A 21,297-nucleotide genomic window follows, 5' to 3' on the forward strand; every position below is an offset into this window, starting at 1 on the left:
TACCTTAAATGTTCATGTGCATGGGTCAAAATTGACTCTTTTTCAGAGAACATAATCAGCTAAAACACAGATCTATAGAATGTATTTCTAGTTTAAAAAATCCATTGGCATTTTACAAACAAATGTCATGGAAACAGTATTTCTTAAATGAGATACGAATTGTCTTTCACAGCTGACTGGTTACTCTGGGCTACTACATGGTTTACAGTAGAGTCTTTTTCTGATTTTAAGTCCGTTTAGCAAAGTTTCACGCTTCAAATTCTCAGGAAATATGCTTGAACACTTTTAGGGGACCAAGGCTTGACTGAATCTCATGCTACTCTCAGTAACTGAAATGCCAACAAATCCAATTCTAATCAGCTTCATTCACATCCATCACTCCAAAAAATTGACATAATGGAATGTGACACCAGCATAAAACAAGTTGGCAAGAGAGAACAATGATTATATAAGAGAGGTATGACAGTCTACAGCCAGGCTTCACGAACCTGTTCAGAGGAAGAGGAACCCGGCACGGTCTCACCAGAAATGTTCAAGTGGAGCCAAGGAATCCGCATTGAGAAGCAGCAATGGGCAACTCTCCTCTTGGCTGCCAGTACTTTTCAACTGATGGTCAAGAAGGAAAAAAGTTACATATAAGAATTGCTAATTTTTTTCCATGTAAGTTACACTAGGGTTACAGAAAAATTAATGTATGTTTCACAGACGTCCTCATTTTAATAAATGCAAAGTGATAAGGATATATAAATGGGTCTTGTGGGAATCAGGAGTTGTAGCTAAGCCTTGAGCTTGTAGTCAGGAAAACAGTAGTCTGACCTACAGACATACTTGACCCTCGAGCAGCAGAGAGAAGATGTGGCCTGGCCTCAGCTGGTTCCAGGAGCAAGAGAGACCATGCTTAGGTGGGCTGCAGGCCAGGAGTACCGATGCAGCAGTGGAGAGCCCACTTGAGCTGCAGGGAGAAGTCTGGCAGGGGTTTGGTGTGGGGCAGCGTGCAGAGACCAGCACTGGAAGCTCAGCCCGCACCTGGCAGAGAACAGACTACCGCTCCTAAGGAGTGGGGAGCACTCAGTCTTCACAAATCGTCACCAGAGCGGTGTTTAGAATCGCTGCGGTCTTGGGCATAGGATATGGAGGTATTGAAGCATGGGAGGGCAAGTTCAGAACCCAGCTCTCCCAAAATAGCTATGTGCCAATTTATATATGGTCATTGGCTCATAGTAGGCACTGAATAAATAGCAACTCTTTATGTTTTTAAATAAAAATGATAGGATTTAAAGATGTGGTGCCAACTATGTGATGTAAAGTGAAGAGAGTTGTACCATATAGTGCAAAGATGAATATAACAATAACAGCTACAACAACAGCCTTTACAGAACACTTAGTCATCTGCCAGGCATTACGCTAAGCACTGCAAGTGTACATACTCCATTTTTGCTATTATGTCACGATATAGGTACTGTTATTATTGCTGTGTGATAGGGGAAGCTGAGGCACAGGGAGTTGAAGCACCTTGCCCAAGGTCTCACAGCTAATATACAGTGGAGCTGGTTCTAGAGTTTAGGTAGTCTAGCTCCAGAGTCCATGTCCTCACCATTCTCCTAAATAACCCTTATTTCTGTTATTCTGTGGAAATAAATACATGCTGAGTACTTGGCAATTAGTAAGCAATTAGTAAATGCACACTGCTGTATTTATTATTGGATCTATATTTTTCATATCAGTACATTAAAAATTATTGCTTCATGGTACATTAAAAAGTTATTGCTTAATGTTCCAATATATAGATATTCCATAATACCATGATGCTGTTATTCATTTTGCTATGGCTTGGTTCCAGTTTTTTTCTCATACCAAACTTGCTGTAATTAACATACACACTGGTGCACATACACATGTTTGTGTGTATGTGTTAGCATTAGCACTCTTAGATTCTTAGAAATAGAATTCTGGACAATGGACATTTACATTTTAAATATTGATATTGCCATATTGCTCTCCACAAAGGCTATATGGTTTTACTATCCATCACCATATGACTCACCATTTTCCCACATCATCACTGAATGTTAGGAGATTTTCAGAATTTTTGTAGTATTGAAAAGTGAAAAATGCCTCAGCATTGTAATTTGTATTTTTTATTACTACCGAGGCTGTACAACTTTAATTGCTTTATTAGCTATTAACATTTCCTTTTCTTAGTGTTGCCTGTAAATATTGTTTGCTCATTTGTCTCCTGAATAGTTTGCCTATTTTAATTGACCTACAACTAGTCTTTATTTTTAATATGAAAACCTTCAGATTCAAAAGTAGAATATAAGTATTCTTTACACATTTTAGATATTAATATTTTGACCATTTTTTCTGTCTCTCAAATGTCTTTTAACTGAATTTCTGACGCCTCTCATCATATGCACTAAATATATTTGTTATGATGTCCAGTTTGTGAGTCCCGTCCCGTGTGGTATCATGCTTTTAGGCATCATGCGTGCTCAGCAATGTGTGTCCACTTTTTAACTGCAGCCTCTGTGTTGTCTTGGGAAAATGCTATGCTATTCTTCCTTCAATGTCTAGGAGGTAAGCAATGGAAGAAGTAGGGATGGAGCCAGTGTTAGCAGTGGTGAATATGTACGGGTCTGCATCAACTCAATTCTTGCCTCCTTGAAGGAAAGAATTTGTCTGAGGGGCAAAAGACAGAATGAGAGACCAAGACAAGTTTTTGAGCAGGAGTGAGAGTTTATTAAAAAGTTTTAGAGCAGGAATGAAGGAAAGTAAAATACACTTGGAAGAGGGCCAAGCAGGTGCCTTAAGCGATCCAGGTGCACTCTTTGGCCTTTGACTTGGGGTTTTATACATTGATGTGGTTCCAGGGTTTGTGTCTCTTCTCCCCTGATTCTTCCCTTGGGGTGGGCTGTCCTCATGAGCAGTGTCCTGCTGGCACTTGGGAGGGGGCTGCGTGTGCACTGTGTTTACTGAAGTTGTGTACTTGCTCACTTGAGGCATTTTCCCCTTATCTTCCAGTGTTCCTAGAGGAAAGTCATTTACCAGTTAAACTCTGCCATTTTGCCTCTTAGTGCACGTGCTTGAGCCCAATCACCCAACTCCTGAGATCTTATTGGGAAGCTGATGATCACCAGCTTTATGTGTTTTCTATCTCTTAGGAGACTGCCTTTCCCCAGCACCAGCTGTGACCAATTATTATTTTAATTAGACAGTTTAACAACTGCCAGGCCATCACTTGATGGTCACCTGACTTTCCTGGAGTTGGAGGACACTCTCCTTCACTAGTCATATCTGCCTAACTACCTATTCTAACACTAGCATTTATGAAGAATTAACTTTGTGCTGGCTATTGGACTAAACAATTTTACATGTATTGTAAATTCCATGAGGAAGGTAGGAGTATCGTCCCCATTTTACAGGTGAGGAAACCAAAACACAGAGAGATTAAGGAGCTTGTCCCCAGATTACAGAGGCTCTGCTGGGTTGGGACCCAGGCAGCCAGAGTCCATAGCCTGCACTCAGAACCTAATATACCTGAAACTACTCTCTGAATCTATAGAATGTGTTCAGTAATGAGAATGTTATATCTTTTGAGGATTAATTAGATTTGTTGAGAAAGCAAAAAATCACTCAGGACAAATGTTTTACTGGAACTTGGTAATCTTAGTGAGCTGTATTGTTTTTTAGTCACTGTTTGATTTTGATCCTGAAATCATACTTACTGATTTGCTTGTTTTTCCTCATAAATGGGCACTGAAGACATTTTATAGAGGGGACTTCTGAAAATCTTCAGAGCAATAGCTGCAACACTGGAACAAGGCTTTCCAGTTAGTCATAAGTAACCACTACCTTGGCGATGGAGTAAGGGAAGGTATAGAGAACGGAAACTCATAGTTAAAAAGAAGCCACAGTTAACTATCAATTATCGGGAGGCTGTGGAGGAGCAGAGACCTAAGCCATCCTCAGTTTTTGATGGCTTATAGCTGATGCATACCAATTAGTGGCCCAGCAGGTGGTAGGATGCGGGTAGCCAAGCCTTGGGGCTGTGCCTCTGGGGTGGGAGCTGGAGGGAGGCAATTGGAGGGGTATTATTTTCTATTTTCCTGCAGGAGTGAAGAAGAGTTTTGGCATCTTTCCACCAGCCACAGGAAGCAGTGGGCAAATCGGGGAGCCTAATTATGGAACTGTGCTGGGGGGTGAGCTCATCTTCCCATGTTTTGACAGGAAGGAGGCGTGTTTACATGCCTAAGTTTTAGGACAGCACAGCTCCCCATGCCTTGTCCACAAAACTTCATTGCCAGGATTAGAGAATTCATCCTGAGACTGCAGTAGAATAGCAGAATAGTAGAGCAGCCCTATCTCTTTCTTGAAAGCAGTTGGCAATGAGCAATCTATTTGCAAGCAAAAGACATACTGTGAGATGGGGTGTTATACGATGTTAATCTGCAAAATCTGCAACTCAGGTGACCTGCTCAGCCCTGGCTCCTGGAGGAAGGCTGGCCGTGCGCAGTGAAGGAGCAGCAGGTGAGGTGGGGGAGGGCATAGGCGTGGTTGTGCGTAAACTCAGGATGATGGTATCTGTACTCCTTAATACGGTGGTGGGAGAGTTAACACAAATATGTGCTTTGCCCAGTGCTGTTATTATCATCAGTCCATGCCCTGAAGCATTCACGGATATTACTCTGTTAAAGAAGGTAATTGTTAAATGAATATGGACATAAATTGGAGAAAATATTTTGTGCACCCGCATAAACATGCTAGAGGATTTCACAACAACCAGATTAACAACCACTGGTACCATGAGTGGCAAGTAGCTACTTGGGAAGATTTATCTGATCCTAAGTGACTTGTTATAAATGGGATTTACTGACAAGGGTGGTGACCTCCTGACAAAAGTATGATTGGAATACAGCCAGTGATTCAGCAGTGTCCAAGAGATTCATGCTGAGTGTTGAATAGCAAAGGGTGGCCTGGAGAAAAGAGGTCTGGGAAGGCTGGGAGAGTGGGCTTGGAAATGGGAGAAACTGTGTAGAATAAAGGCAGAGGCACTGGGACATGAGGAAGAAGTTACTTTGCAATGTTCCTGATATCTGGGGCAGGATTGGTTTCTCAAATATTCACTGTGACCAGATTGCAAATTTCTTGTGGGTTTGAACTTTCCTGAATTGAATCTGAGGATCTTTCTAGGTTCTGAAGAAATTGGCAAAATTTTATCCTTAAGGCCGAGTGGAGCTACTGATGAATTTCAAATGATTAAGTGAAAATCAGTGTAGTGTTTCTGCAGGAGCATTCTGGGCACAGTGTGGGGAACTCACTGGGGGAGAGCAGGCTGCACAAAGAGATTGGTGCAGGGCTTTTGCTGGTCCAGGAAGGAGTGGAGGGGGCCTGACTGAAGCAGGGGAAGAGAGAAGGGAAAGTACAGGGAGGTGCTGAGAATTCAGGAGGCTGTGGTTTGTAGGACAATGACTGGATTGCATGGTGACAAAGACAAAGGGGCCTGAGGTGATTCTCTGGCAATCAGTAACCTGGGGCCAGTCGGTAAGCTCTGAGATGTATCTATGGGTCAGGCGGGTAGAAATTCCCATAGTCAGTTGGATATGCACTTCTGGAACTCCGATACCCGTAGGTGATGGTTGAAGCTCTAGTTTAGAGGCCCTAACCCAGGAAAAATAAACTGCGTGAGCAGAGAAGTGGCTGGGGAAAACCAGCAAGAGAATGTACAGAACTTTCATCTCATGAAATGAAGAAACTGAGAACATCACCCACATTTCAAGTCAATGAACCTTGACATCAGTTATCATCAAGTGTGACTGTTTCTCAGGCTAGAGTGGACTTAGGTGGTATGAGGGCTCTGGAAGAAACAAGCTGTTTACTATGGGAATGGAAGTGAACATACCTCAGATGGAAAGGTTCAAGTTTCTAGTTGAATCTTTTACTTGCTTTGGGAATTTTCTTTTAGGGCCAAGTTTCCCTTTGACCTGTCCAAACCCCACATCTCCTGTAATATGCACCTTCTCCTCTGTGTTCTGAATGTTCACAGCACTTTCTAAGGCTCGATTTTTGCTGGTAGTCCACGCAGGCATGGGTGTGGGTCATCCAGCTAGAGAATAAGCATCTCTCTCTATAGCCCTCTGCAACTCCCAGGATCCCTTTGGAGATGGAGCAGGGGCTATCTAAGGAGTACTAAGCTGGGTTGATCAAATCCAGCCATGGAAAGAGAAATGAGATTATTTTTTTCTTGATAAGAGCCTGTGGAGGCAGCCTGGTGGTAACTCTTCATTGATGAAGGTTGAACAAATAGGGAAATGAAACCCTGAAGATGTAGGTTGAAGAGGCCAAATTTGACAGCGAAAAACTCTGTCTGGGCAGAGGTGATGTTGGTGTGAATCATTTTGCGAGGGAGTCTTCTGGGAATAGGCTTTGGAAATTGAAGAAGGCCCAGTTAGACCTGGCGAAGGTCATGCTTGTCCCCAGCTTGTGCTTAGTGGGCTGATGGTGATGACAGAAGCATCATTTTCATGTTGAAAAATACTTATTGTTTCTAAATGAGGTAATTTTTATGTTTCAGAGACTACTTGGAATTAACACAGCCTATAATCATGGTCCAAATATGTCTCATGGTGCCCTATATCATGGTTTCATCAGTTTTCCTAGTGGTAATGGGGCTTTGGTGAGATGGGCAGGGAGAGTGACAGGACAAGGGATGAGAGCTAGCAGACATCCTGTGCACATGAATATCATCAGACGAGCTGACGGTGTTCAGGAAATAATCTAAAGATGGAAGGATTAATGGCTTCTTCCAGTCCTTAAAGAGAAGAGGCATTTTTTTCCAGCCACAAAGAATTTATCTTAGACAGAGGTAGCACAGTAGAGTGTTGGAAGCACGGACACTAGAGCTGGCCTTCCTAGGTTGAATTCTGGCTTTCTAGCTGTGATCCTGGGCAAATTTCTGAACCTCCCTGTGCCTCAGCTCTTCATCTGTGAATGGGGATATTCATAGTCCCTACCTCAGAGGTTCCTGTGACTACTCAAGGAGGGAACCATGTGAACTGCTTAGCGTAAGTACACCTGGCACAGAGCTTGTTAAGTAAATAGAGTGAGTGACTACAGCCATCCCAAGGAGAGCCTGCCTTCCACAGAGAGATCCTTGGGAGGCAGAGCAAGGCAAAGGACAGGGAAGCCTGTTCCTGGCCCTCAGAAAGTACCCTGCGGAGGCCGGGCGTGGTGGGTCACACCTGTAATCTCAACATTTTGGGAGGTCAAGGCAGGTGGACCACTTGAGCCTAGGAGTTCGAGACCAGCATGGGCAACATGGCAAAACATTGTCTCTCTACAAAAAAATACCAAAAAAAAAAAAAAAAAAGCCAGGCATGGTGGTGCGCACCTGTAGTCCCAGTTACCTGGGAGGCTGAGGTGGGAGGATTGCTTGATCCTGGGAGATAGAGGTCACAGTGAGCCAAGATTGCGCCATTGCACTCCAGCCTGGGTGACAGAGTGAGTGTCTCAAGAAACAAACAAACAAACAAAAAAAAATGCAAACACAACATGAAAGTGCCCTGCAGAACTCAAGAAAGCCTGGGCACATTTGGGATGATTCTCTGTAGCCTAAATGCCTTTGATCATCCCGAGAGAGCATACTTCCCAAAGACATGATAGCTCAGTGAGGAATCCAGAGACACTTATATCATACTTCAGGAGTACTCAATTACCGTATCCACATGGCCCCAGATAAATAATTTCATTCCTGAAGTTTTTTTTTTTTTCGAGCCATGTGGTTCTGGTTTTATAAACATGAGATTAAAAACTGACTAGAGATGAGCCCTCATAAGGAGGTGGCCAGTCAGGGCCTGTGGGGTGCAGGTATTTGTCTCCCAGGAGTCCTTGGATGGAGCAGGGATGGTGGGGTGGGCATGTCACGACTGTATGCATGTGGGCAGGCCTTCCGGTATGAAATACATAATTACCAGACTTTAGAAGCTATTTTTTCTTTTCTATATATTTTTTTCATTCATAACAAGCTTTGCAAAACTGCCTTCCAAATGGAGCGTCAAATAATTTTGATCATGAAATCAGGAAAAAACAACTATGAAGTACCTTGGACTCTACCTTTGTTTTTGTTTGCATTTATGGACTTGGGTCCACATCCATGATAGCTCATGTCTATAAGTAAATGAGCAAGCCTCCAGATCTCTAGAAGAGAAGCCCCCAATACTAGGTGTGTTATTTCAGAGTAGCCTTACATTAAAAGACTTCTTAGTCAATAGTGACTTCTTATGACCTTTGATATTATAGTCACTGATTTTGTTGAGACAGGAATACTGTCTTCTGGGACTAAAGGAACAAAATCATATTCATTTGTTCATCTAAGTCCTATTTCATTTTTGTTTTTGTTTGTTTTGGGGTTTTTTTGAGACAGAGTCTTGCTCTGTCACCCAGGCTGGAGTGCAGTGGCACAATCTCAGCTCACTGCAACCTCCGCCTCCTGAGTTCACGTGAGCACATCCAGCTAATTTTTGTATTTTTAGTAGAGATGGGATTTTACCACGTTGGCCAGGCAGGTCTTGAACTCTTGACCTCACGTGACCCATCTGCCTCAGCCTCCCAAAGTGCTGGGATTACAGGTGTGAGCCACCGCACCAGGCCCCAACTCCTATTTCCTTGTGCCTCCCATGTTCTTGGATCTGAGAATGCAGTGGTGAACATGAACCTTACAAAACATACAGTTTCATAAGACAGAGTGCAAATATTATAGCAAGTAAATATGAGTAGCTTTAGAAGAGGGCTTTTGAAGCGAGCCAACAGGGCCATGTGGTAGATAGAGGGTTACAGGGATATGAGAATATATCCTTGAGGAGACCCTCCAGAAGTGCACAAGGACGTGGACAGGGAGCGGCATTACTGCATCCCTGTGGTACAGCATGGCGAACAATTTGGGGACTAGCTAGATCAGTAAAATGTCTACTTTTGGATGATTTATATGGTGGATGCCACTAGCAGTTAGAAGAAATGCACAATACCAATACCAGAAGTGCTAACATAGTTGTCAAATCATTTGCTATGTAAAAAGATTGTAGAATAATATGTTTTTTTTAAATCTAGATGTTTACTCACCAAATGTATAACCGTGGTTATTTCTGGTCAAAGGAGACTTAACTGTTATCAGTAGTAGTATAAGCATACTTCCTTTCTCAAAGGGAGTATGAATTCCTGTAAGTAAATATTCATTAAAAATAGCAAAAACTCTTTAGAAAAGAGAAAAGTGTGACGGGGCTGGTCCAGAAAACCTCCTCAGGCATTTAGGTTGAGTCCCAAAGGATGAGAAGAGTAAGAGAAGAGCTCCCCAGGCCAAGGGCATGCCATGTGCAGTGGCAAAAGGAGAAAAGGGCTTGGTGTATCTGGGTATCTAATAGGCATCTTGGGAGGTGAGGCTGTAGCGTGTGGCCGGAGACAGGGTGGAGATGAGGTTGAACAGTGAGCAGACCAGGTCCTGCAGGGCCTGGGAAACCACAGCACAGAGTCCGGTTATTAGTCAGCATGTGAGGCTCAGTTGTGCACATTTGAAAAGCTGCCTGTCTGCCTGCCTGCCTGCCTGCCTGGTGGGGATCGGATTGGAGGCAGGGGAGAGTGGCAGCAGGGACATAGGTCGTGGCTATTGATGCCGAGCTACTGAGAAACATTGATAACTTAGACCAGGGTAGTCTCAACCCTGCCAAGCATCTAAAATAACCCATGTTCAGGTTCTACCCCAGAACAATTTAATGCAGTTTCTGAAAGGAGGGCCTGAGCGTTCACCTTTTAAAATAATATGCCTTAAGGATGTGAATCTGTAGGCTGGAAGTTGCCAGTGGTGTGGAGAGGCGTGAAGCGTTGAGGCATGCATTAGAGACAGTGTCAGTCGCCCCCATTGCTGGACCTCCCAAGACCACCCTCAACAGCCTTGAGCTTGTCCTGTTTTAGGAGGGTGGTCTCTTCCCATATGTGAAAAACACACATGAGATTAGTCATTGTACAACTTGTGGAAGTGACAAAACATGTCTCATGTCCACACAACTGGATTTTTTAGTCATAACAGCCAGAACTGGAGTCTTCCATTCCAGTGTAGTTTCCTTCATTTTAATGGTGAAATAAGACCTGGATCCACCAAGGTCTCGGGACAGATTGAAGAAAGACCCTGAGCAGGGCTGTTTTTTGCCTCTGAAGGCTGCCTTCCTGAAATCTCATGAGGGGACTATGCTTAGTTCCTGCTGTTTCCACAGTTCTTAGAAAAATGCAGCCTATCTTCATCCTAGTTTCTCTGTCAACTTCTGCTCTGTCAACTTCTGAGGGACATTTAAAGCAACGAATATTGGCCGGGCGTGGTGGCTCACGCCTGTAATCCCAGCACTTTGGGAGGCCGAGGCGGGTGGATCATGAGGTCAGGAGATCTAGACCATCCTGGCTAACACGGTGAAACCCTGTCTCTACTAAAAATACAAAAAAGGCAGGGCGTGGTGACTCACGCCTGTAATCCCAGCAATTTGGGAGGCCAAGGCGGGTGGATCACGAGATCAGGAGATTAAGACCACGGTGAAGCCCCGTCTCTGCTAAAAAATACAAAAAAAAATTAGCCGGGCGTGGTGACGGGTGCCTGTAGTCCCACCTACTCTGGAGGCTGAGGCAGGAGAATGGCGTGAACCCGGGAGGCGGAGCTTGCAGTGAGCCGAGTTGGCGCCACTGCACTCCAGCCTGGGCGACAGAGCGAGACTCCATCTCAAAAAAAAAAAAAAAAAAAAAAAAAAAAAGCCGGGCGTGGTGGCGGACGCCTGTAGTTCCAGCTACGGGAGGCTGAGGCAGGAGAATTGTGTGAACCTGGGAGGCGGAGCTTGCAGTGAGCTGAGATCGCACCACTGCACTCCAGCCTGGGGGACAGAGCGAGACTCTGTCTCAAAAAAAAAAAAAAAAAAAAAAAAAAAAAAGCAACGAATATCTGTGGCTTAGAATAAAGTTTTTTTTTTTTTTTTTTTTTTTTTTTTGAACACAAAGTCAAGGTATACACAAAAACTGGTGAGAAGCCTCATAGTCTGTAGTTATCGCTAGATCCATTTCTTTTACACCTGAATAAATCTGTAACCCCAGTTACTAATTGTGTTTTTTTCTGTTGATGTTTGTACTCTGCAGACTTGAATTCCATTATGTTAAACTACTCCATGTTTCAGCAGAAATAATATGCTTGACCCTTTAATATTTATTTGATTCTAAAACAAAATAGCAAAATAATGGCTTATGTATTAAGGTACTAGCCCATAGTCCAGCTTCTTGGTTATATTAGGGATCCATGAGCTATACTTTGTACTCCTTCTAATCTTTGCATGCTACAGGGACAATAAATACTTTCCTGTCTAACTTTGGGTTCTCACCATGGAAACATCGGAGTAACAGCTGGGCTCTGTTAGATGTCTTTTCATTCTCTTGGCTGGTAAAAATCTTTTGCAGAAACTTTTTAAAAAACTTAATGGCTAACAAAACTCTGCTTTTAAGTGAAATCACTGATTCAGGTTGGCCAGATATTTGTCTTAACTGATTACGATTGCTAATTGGAAGTTTTCAAATGTTACCTTGGGCCCTTGGTGACCTAGAAACAGCCTTAAAGTTAACAGAAAGTGTGAGTCACTGTGAGGCCAAGATCAAACTGCAATTTAAGGATTCAGTAACATAGAAGGCTGCAGACCAAGACCAGAGGGCCACGTTCTTTACCATGAATGTAACAAAATATTTCTATGAATATCTTATATGTCCTATGCATTTTATGGAACTAAATGGGACAGTTTAAATGTCTGCATTTTATCTAAACCTTAAGACAGCTTTTTGACTAGTTGCCACAAATGGGTCATAAGGCACTGCTCCTCCAGGCTTTCAGGACAACAGGCAAGTCTGGGGTGACTGGGCTCTGGGCTGGTCTTCTGGGAGCCGTACGCAGCCTCGTCCAATACGAGGCATTATTTTTCTCTGTGCTGTGTGAAAGAAGGATTGACAAGCACGGTTCAGGAACCCTGCTTCGAAGGAACTGTGCCGTGATGAAAACAGTTTAGATTCTGCTTTAGTTTCATGGGGTAGCCTGGCATGTTATAAAGGAGTCTGGCCTGGACGTTATGAGATCAGAGTTCTTACTGGCAACCTGTTTGGCCTTGCCCTCTCTAGACCCCATCCTTCTTCTCTGCAACATGGGGAGATCTGTGAGGTCATCTCCAAGTAATTGTCAATCTTGCCCTTGGATCATCCATAGCAAGAGCCTCTGTGCCGAATGCTGTGCTAGGTCCTCAGGGCCATGGAACTGCAGCAGGCAGCAAATACTTACTGGATGTCCCTTGGAGCCAGGGCTCTGGGCAGGGTCTCCTGGAGAAACAGAGCAGGAAAAGTAACTCTAGTCAGGAAGAATGGCTCTTGCAAGGGCTCCAAGAATGAATTGCCCTTGGTGTTGGGTGGAAGCTTGATATATCAGTAGACTGTGTAAGACTGGGGTGAGGAGGTTCACGAAGGGAAAGTGGAAGATGAAGTTGGAGAGGTGATAAGGGATTAGAGATTAGCTAGGCAAATTAGACTTGATCCTAGGTCAGTAGACATGTTGCACAAGGGAATGTCATGTACAAAATTCCATCTTGTCCCTTACTCAGGTCCTTTTTGGCTTTAAACAGCCAAGTTTTGCTTCAACAGCATGGCAGAATCTTTTTGGGTAACTTGGGCCCCATGGGTTGAATACTTCCTGCTACAGTGAGTTGTTTAGTGTCTCTTCCCTCACTGGTCTGCAGTCCAAGGGTGGGGACTTCGTTTAGCCACTGCACCCCAGCATCTTTGCACATAAGTGCTCAATAAAATTTGTTAAGCAGGGCACGGTGGCTCATGTCTATAATCCCAGCACTTTGGGAGGCCAAGACAGGTGGATCACTTGAGGTCAGGAGTTCGAGACCAGCCTGGCCAACATGGTGAAACTCTGTCTCTACTAAAATTATAAAAATTAGTTGGGTGTGGTGGTGCATGCCTGTCATCCCAGCTACTGAGGCTGAGGCAGGAGAATCGCTTGAACCCGGGGGATGGAGGTGGCAGTGAGCCAAGATTGTGCCACTGCACTCCAGCCTGAGCAACAGAGCGAAACTCGGTCTCAAAAAAAAAAAAAAATGTTAAATAGAGGGAGATAAAGCCCTTGCCCCATAATTACACTGCTTTTTTAGTAAACGAATGCAGGAACAGAAAACCAAATACTGCATCTTCTCACTTATAAGTGGGAGCTAAATGATGAGAACACATGGACACATAGAGGGGAACAACAGATACTAGGACCTACCTGAGGGCAAAGGGGGAGGAGCGAGAGGAAGAGAAAAAAATAACTATTGGATATTAGGCTTAGTACCTGGGTGAAGAAATATGTACAACAAACCCTTGTGATGTCGTTTACCTATATAACACACATGCGTATGTGTCCCTGAACCTAAAATAAAAGTTTAAAAAAACTGTTTCGTTACATATTTTAAAAATCCTAATTGTAGGCCGGGCGCGGTGGCTCACGCCTGTAATCCCAGCACTTTGGGAGGCCGAGGCAGGTGGATCACGAGGTCAGGAGATCGAGGCCATCCTGGCTAACATGGTGAAACCCTGTCTCTCCTAAAAATACAAAAAATTAGCCGGGTGTGGTGGCGGGCGCCTGTAGTCCCAGCTAGGAGGCGGAGCTTACAGTGAGCTGAGATAGCGCCACTGCACTCCAGCCTGGGCAAAACAGCGGGACTCTGTCTCAAAAAAAAAAAATTTTTAAAACCTAATTGTACAGAGTTGGATTAATTATAATCCTTGGTTCATGACACATTGTCATCACTGATCTTTGCATGATTATCTTCTAGTTTATTTTATATAATATTTACGAATATAATAGAACATCAAGGAGACTATGACCAAACTTAAAAAGCAAGGTGTAACTTCTAACTTCCATCTCTGTGCTTCCCAATCTCCCATCCCTAGGCCTGGGTAACCAATACTTAAATATGTGTTTATCACTGTCTTCCGGGGTTTTATTGTGGGGGTTTTTTTCAGTATTTTTTTTACTTTTTTTTTCTGTACTTCAATGGACATATTTTTTAAAGTATTATTACACATATATGACACATTAGATTATATAATTCTGATTTTCTGTGCTTTGTTGTAAAATGTATGTCTTTCTTGGACTTGTTTTGGTCACTCAGTGTTACGTTTCTGGTGGTCGTCCATATTGTCATGTGAAGCTGGCAATATGGATTTTCACTGCCTGGAATTTACCACAATCTTTATCTATTTTTTCCCTTCGGTGGGCATTTGGGTCATTTCCAGCTTTTGACAATTACAGATAGTGCTGCTGAGAACATTATTGGACTCTCATCCTAGTTCACTGGTGCTTCAGTATCCCTAGGGAAGGTTTCTCAACCTCAGCACTGTTGACGTTTTGAACTGAATAATTCTTTGTCATGGGGGCTGTTCTGTGCATTATGGGATGTTTTACAGCATGTTTGTGTCACCCCACTAGATGCCAATAGCACTCCCTGCCCTCCACCCCTGTTGTGACAACTAAAAATGTCTCCAGATATTGACAAATGTCCCCTGGGGGCGGGGGCAAAATAACCCTGGTTCAGAATCACTGCCCTAGGGTATAGCAATACGACTTTTAGGTCATGATATTAATGTTTAATTTTGCAAGATAGTGTTAATTATTTTGTCAGGTTAAACCTATATATCCTTGTATCAACAATATATAAGTTAGTTGACTTGCATTCTTTTCGTCACTTGGTATCATTAGACTTCTAATTTTACCAAGTAGATAGAAAATGGTATCTCACTGTGGCCTTAATTTATAGTGCCCTGATTGATAATCAGAATAAAATATCTCTTCATACTAGTTTGTTGGCTGTGTTCATGTATTTTGTTCATTTTTAGAGTTGTGTTTTTGAAGTTTAAAATATATTTTCATATATTCTTGATTTGAGTTTGTCTGTTAGATATATTGCAAATGTCTGCTCCCAGTGTATTGCTCAACTTTTTCTCATTCTGATTGCTTTGGTCTTAGAACATACTTTAACATTATTTTGGATGTTTGTATAGTGTTTCTGAAAGAGCTCAGCAACATTCATTTTCCTTTTGGTGTTTGGAAGCCTGAGAAACATGACCCATTAGCCTGAGACCCAAATCCGAGACATTACATTGGCTTTGTTGGAAACTACACCCCGAAGAACTGGTCAGGCTGCAGGCCTCTGGGTTGCTTTTCCAACTTGAAAACGGTGACCTCAAATCTGGGACTGTTTGTGGTGAAAAGGAAGATACCTAATGGATTCGGAACAGGCCTGGGCCCTGGAGTAACTCCTTATCAATCACAAGCAAAAGACCTGTGGAGGTATTGGAAAGCCAAAGGCCAAACACCCAGAATTCCTTAGCACAATATAAACACAAGTTACACTTTATAAGAAAATCTAGTTTGAGAAAATGCAAAGTTGTCAGAATTAATTATTCAGTCTTAAATATTATTAGCATAAAAATCATTTCATTTGACTGATTTTATCATAGACTGGAACTAAATAAAATCAAGCCTCGAAAGTCCTGTGCCCTAGGAGAGGATATTTCCTTCTCTACCCCTTTGCATTATAGGCAAGGCCAGTGCTCTGGTCATAGGGCATCCTGGACGTAGGCCCTCCAAGTGGGTCATTGTGCTGTCCGCCCTTGGTTCTGCCCTGCCACTTGTGATAGCAAAGCTACAACACACACATCATATGAAGATTTATTGTGGGATCTGAGGATGTTGAGCCCAAAGAGAAGACAGCTTGGGATGTAGGTTCAGATAGCTGTCTTTAAATATCTGTGAGACACCCATTTGGAAAAGAGATGGATCAAAAAGAGAAAGTGCTTTTACATATTAATGCATTCCTCCTAGGGGATAGGTAATGTTAGTCCCCCATGTAGGGATGAGTAAAGTGGGGTCCAAGGTCACAGGGCTCAAAAGCGGTGACTCTGAAGACCAGACCCAGGCAGTCTGGCTCCAGAACCTCTCCAGCTGTACCTGGGAGAGTAAATGGAATCAAGGAATTTTGGAGGGAGGGGCTCAGTGTTTTGTTTTAAAGAGGAGAGGCCCATGGGTTGGCAAGGTGGAGGGCATTTTGTGTGGACCAGAAGTAATAACACCCGCAAACTCCTGATCAAGCTGAGGGAAGGTGGCCTCATGATGGAGGTTGTAGTTATAGTTTGGCGGCTGTGGGAGCAGATGGAGGAAAAGAAGACAGAGGCTGGTAGGGGGTGGTGTATGAGGGTGTACTATGCCAAGCTCAGAAGGATGGCTGAGTCCGGGCATGGTGCCTCATGCCTATAATCCCAGGACTTTGGGAGGCTGAGGTGGGTGGATCACTTGAGGTTAGGAGTTCGAGACCAGCCTGGCAAACATGGTAAAAACTCATCTCTACTAAAAATACAAAAATATCCAGCCATGGTGGCATATGCCTGTAGTCCCAGCTATTCGGAAGGCTGAGGCACGAGAATCACTTGAACTCAGGAATCAGAGGCTGCAATGAGCCAAGAGGGCGAGATTGTGCCACTGCACCTCAGCCTGGGTGACAGAGTGAGACTCTGTCTCAAAAAAAAAAAAAAAAAAAAAAAGGAAGGATGGCTTAGATGTGCTTGTTTGTGGCTTCTGCCATGACAGGAAGGATGCTATCTCACTGCTCTCCTTGTTTCTACTAGAGGCACCCCGAGTCCAGATCCATCTCTCCCTTCTTAGTTACATAATTCTCAATCCCTCTACCTACCTCTTTATAGGGCCTGTATAACCTTGATTTCAAAATCTGACAAGCACGTTATAGAAAGGGGAATTACAGATCAATCTCTTCCCAAAATAGGTAAAAAATTCTTAATAAATTAAGAAATAGAATCTAGTTGTATATAAAAAGATAATACATTACAACAAAATGTGTTATCTTTGTTAAGTTTATTCATGGTATGCAAGGTTGGTTTAACATTTTTTTAAAAAAAGCAGTCTTTGTAGCACTTTAACAGAAAAAAGGAAAAATCATATGATTATCTTAAATGCAGGAAAGGCATTTGACAGAACTTTAATACTTGTTTATAATAAAGATTTTTAGCAAACTAGGATTAGAAGGAAATTTTTTAGTGAAGGCTATCTACCAAAAAAATCCATGACAAACCTTATACTTTTCCCTGAGATTTGGAACAAGAAAAGGAAGCATCACTGTCTCCATTTCTTTGTAATGTTGGAGGTCCTAGCAAGTGGAGTAGGGCAAGGAAAAGGAAAGGCAGATGAATTAGAAAGAAGTAGGTAAAGCCATCATTATTTAGTGATGAAATGATTGTCTACAGAGGAAATCTAAAAGAAGCTCTAGAAACAGTACAATAAATTTAGAAAAATTGCTGGATACAAGCAAAATTTACAAAAAGTTAATTTTATTTCTATATACCATCAACAAATAGAAAATAAAATTTAGAGTTCAATAATATGTACAGTAGCATCCAAATTTATACCTAAAAATAAAGCTATCTAAGACCTCCGTAAAATTTTAAACACTATTAAGAGAAATTAAGATAGCAGTAAGATTAGGTCTAAATAAAGGCCATATATATCACAACCATAGATTAAAAAACATAGCTAAGATGTCAGTTCTTCAAATTTCAACATAAACATAAATTCAACATAATCCCTATCAATAGTACCGCAAAAAACAATTTGACTTGTGAGAAAAAGTCCAGAAATCTACAAATGTATATTTTAATGTATATTAACCTGATTTGTGAACAAGATACTGAAGTGGAGTGAGGCCCTTTACTAAATGATTCTGGGCCAATTGCATATCGACGTAGGGAAAAAAATGTATCTGACCGCTATCTTACATGATAACAAAAATCAATTAGAGATGGACTCTACAAATGTAAATGTGAAAGTTAGTGAAATAAAGCTTTTAGAAGGACACATAGACTATCTTTAAGACCTGGTGTAAACAACAACAACAAAAAATTAACACACAAAGGCATTAGCCGTCAAAGATAAACAGGACATTATTAAGAACTTCTATTTATTAAAAGATGACATGAAGTGAATGAAAGACAATAGAGAAGGGAAAGATGTTTACAGAACATATAAATGACAAAGGGCAAATGATACTAAACGCACTTCTTCGGCCGGGTGCGGTGGCTCATGCCTGTAATTCCAGCACTTTGGGAGGCCAAGGCGGGTGGATCACCTGAGGTTGGGAGTTTGAGACCAGCCTGGCCAACATGATGAAACCCCATCTCTACTAAAAAAAAAATACAAAAAATTAGCTGGGCATGGTGGTGGGTGCCTGTAATCCCAGCTACTTGGGAGGCTGAGGCAGGAGAATCGCTTGACCCGGGAGACAGAGGTTGCAGTGAGCCAAGATCGTGCCACTGCACTCCAGCCTGGGCAACAAGAGCAAAACTTGGTCTTCAAAAAAACACTTCTTCAAATAAAAAAAAAAAGACAATTCATTTTCTTTAATGGGCAAAAAATTACTTGGACACTTCAAAGAAGAGCATATCCAAGTGGATATTAAAAGTGTGACAGTGTGCCCAACTTCATTAGTCATCAGAGGAAGCAAACTAAAAGCACAGTAAGACATCACTACACACAGATCGATGGCTAAAATGAAATAGACACAATTATCAGATCTTGGCAAGAATGTAAAACAACCAGAATGCTCATCTACTACTTTTGGGGATGGTAATCCGTCCCATCATTTTTTTAAATGGCAGTTTTTAATAAAGATGAACCCAAGCATATCTTATGAACCAAAAATTTCATCCCAAGATATAGTACACAGTAATATATACATATGTTCACCAGAAGACATGTACTACACTGTTTATGACAGCAGTATTCAAAATAGCCCCAGATTGAAGGGTACCCAAGTGTCATCAGAAGTAGAATGGGTAAACTACTGGAATACAGCCATAAGAAGGAATGATCTTCAAGTATACGTAACTATGTCAATGAATCCCACAGGTGTAATGTTGAACAAAAGATAGGCAGATTATGATTCCTTTTAGATGGATAATAAAACCAGGCAAAGCTAACTTACACTATTTGATGCGGGGTGGGAGAGGGAAGCAATTGGAAAGGAGCATTAAGGGGATGCTGGTTAGATAGGTGTGTTTGTTTTGTGAAAATTCAGTGGTTTGTGTACTTTTCTGTATGTATTTTGTATGTTGGTAAAAAGGAAAAAACAGCTGAAGGACAGTGGGATGACAGAGTTAAAGATCCTGGTAGATGATGCCTGGAGTGAGACATGGTGGATCTGTAAGGACTGAAAGCAAGAAGGTGCTGGGGACGTTGAGAAAGTAGAGGATGTACATGCATTAGGAAGGTGAAGAATTTGGGTGGGAGGAAAGGAATGAGAGATTTGGGTGAATGGGGGCTTGTGGTCAGGGATGGGAAGATTGGATATAAGATTTCCAAGGTGGGCTAGTTATGTATGATGGTGAGGTCTAGAGTGGGAGGGGCTAAAGGTGGAGGTCACTGGAGTTCAGCAAGGCAAGGGATTGAGAAGCCCAGCAGGGCATTGAACAGGTGTTCCATGTGGACCATGACCACATAAATCGGATGTTGACAGGACTTAGAGACCAGAGAAAGAGAATGTCCCAGTTTTTAAAGTTTTTAGTCTGTACTTAGCTGCAAGGACAAAACCCAATTGAAACCACCCTAAGCAACAACGAGAATTTATTATCTTCCATTAGTGAAAGGCTAGGGTAGAGCTCCAGAATTGCTGGATACAGGCATTAAAATGATCAGGGGGACTGCTTTCCTCTCCTTTTCTCCCAGTTTCAACTGTGTTTTTCTTGGACTCAGGGTGTCGTTATAGTGAGTCATCCCTGATGGTACCAGGAGAAACCCCAGGTGTGATATGAATTGGCCCCACTTGGACTATGTGCTACCCTTGAAGTGGGAGTGGAACTGCACCCCTGAAACACACTCATTGAGAATCAGGGGTGGCCATTCGTTGAGAATGAGGGGCGGGATACCAAAACCATAGGTCTACCATAGAGGTTAGTCCATGCCAAATTGGCCTGACCCTTGGTGATTTCTAATCAAGAGGGATGCAGTAAAGATGTGAGGACTCTGGTTGCTGCAGCAGCTGGTCATCACCAAAAACCTTTACTGGATGATTCTGTGTGGAGGAGAAAAACCACAGAGGAGGTCTGCCCATGGCCAGAAGCTTCTCTGAATTGCATGTAGGGGGTGCAGGGTAGTGGCATCTAGCCAGCTTGACAAAGAAATTTGGCCTTTTCTGCTTTCTTACATCTCCACCCGACGTTTAAAGTCCCACATTTCAGAACTGTCTCTTGTCTCCTAGTAGACTGAGTGTGCTTTTCTTCATTTCAGCCAGCTGGTTTTTTTTTTTTTTAATTATTATTACTTCATTGTTGTTGTTGTTTGCTTCATCTTCCTGTTTGTCTGTAATGCTCATCTCACTTTTCCATGTTGTCTGTGTGCATTTCTCTTTTCCTGGCTTTGTCTCAGGGAGGAGGAGGAGGAAGAGGAGCAGCCAATCACGGAGCCCAATTCCGAAGAAGAGAGAGAGGATGATGCTTCCTGTCAGGGCAAGGACAGGTACCTAGGACTGGAGCCTCCCAAGCTCACACTAAAAGTGGGAGACTCCTTCCTAATGATAGTTCACTGCCTTCTAGTGGCCACCTCCCTTCCTCATTGATTCCCACTTGCAAACTCTTACTTACCCTGTTCACAGAGCCACAGAACCACTGGTTTTGTAGAAATAGCTGAGCATGTTTTCATTAGAGAACTGCACTTTTTATTGAAATCCTACCTTCCTAACCACACTTTATGGAAAAAAATCGCTGGTTTTCTCCTCACATTTCCCTCCCTCATTGAATGCTTTAGCTCAACCAGATTGATGGTGACTAAAAAGGCTCATCTCCCCTAAGAAGATTCTTGCCCTTTCAGCATTGCAGTAAGAAGAATTCCATGTGTTCCTTTCTTCCTGATTTTACCAGCACAATATTAGCTAAAATGTGTGGATAACTACTATATTAATGATTCATGTTTGTTTTTTATCCAAACAGGAGCATTTTCACCCCATGCATCATAGCAAAATTTCCCAGTATTTATTTTCACACCCAAGACAACTAACATATAACTCTACAGCCCTTTGGGGAGTTTGCTGTCATCTACTCACCTCCTCTGCACGGTGCTTTCTTTCTATCCTCAGGCAATGCTGACAGACATGGGCACCTTGCAGATATTTTTAAATTCTGTAGATATTTTCCCCAAAT

At 42.5% G+C, this 21,297-nt stretch overlaps 1 protein-coding gene across 9 annotated transcripts in view; it reads left to right on the forward strand.

The window, feature by feature from the left end:
• The window catches only part of FHOD3 (formin homology 2 domain containing 3), a 503,817-nt gene that overhangs the window by 342,906 nt on the left and 139,614 nt on the right, over positions 1 to 21,297 (forward strand). For 6 of the 9 annotated variants that reach the window (XM_054537478.2, XM_054537472.2, XM_054537473.2 and 3 more), the window contains 1 exon segment: positions 20,528 to 20,617. The exons of the other annotated variants lie outside the window; for them this stretch is intronic. In XM_054537478.2, coding sequence (XP_054393453.2) covers positions 20,528 to 20,617 — 90 coding nt within the window. 9 annotated transcript variants of the gene reach the window in all.

This window comes from Pongo abelii, chromosome 17 (assembly GCF_028885655.2).
Source record: "Pongo abelii isolate AG06213 chromosome 17, NHGRI_mPonAbe1-v2.0_pri, whole genome shotgun sequence".
In the NCBI taxonomy this organism is placed as follows: domain Eukaryota; kingdom Metazoa; phylum Chordata; class Mammalia; order Primates; family Hominidae; genus Pongo; species Pongo abelii.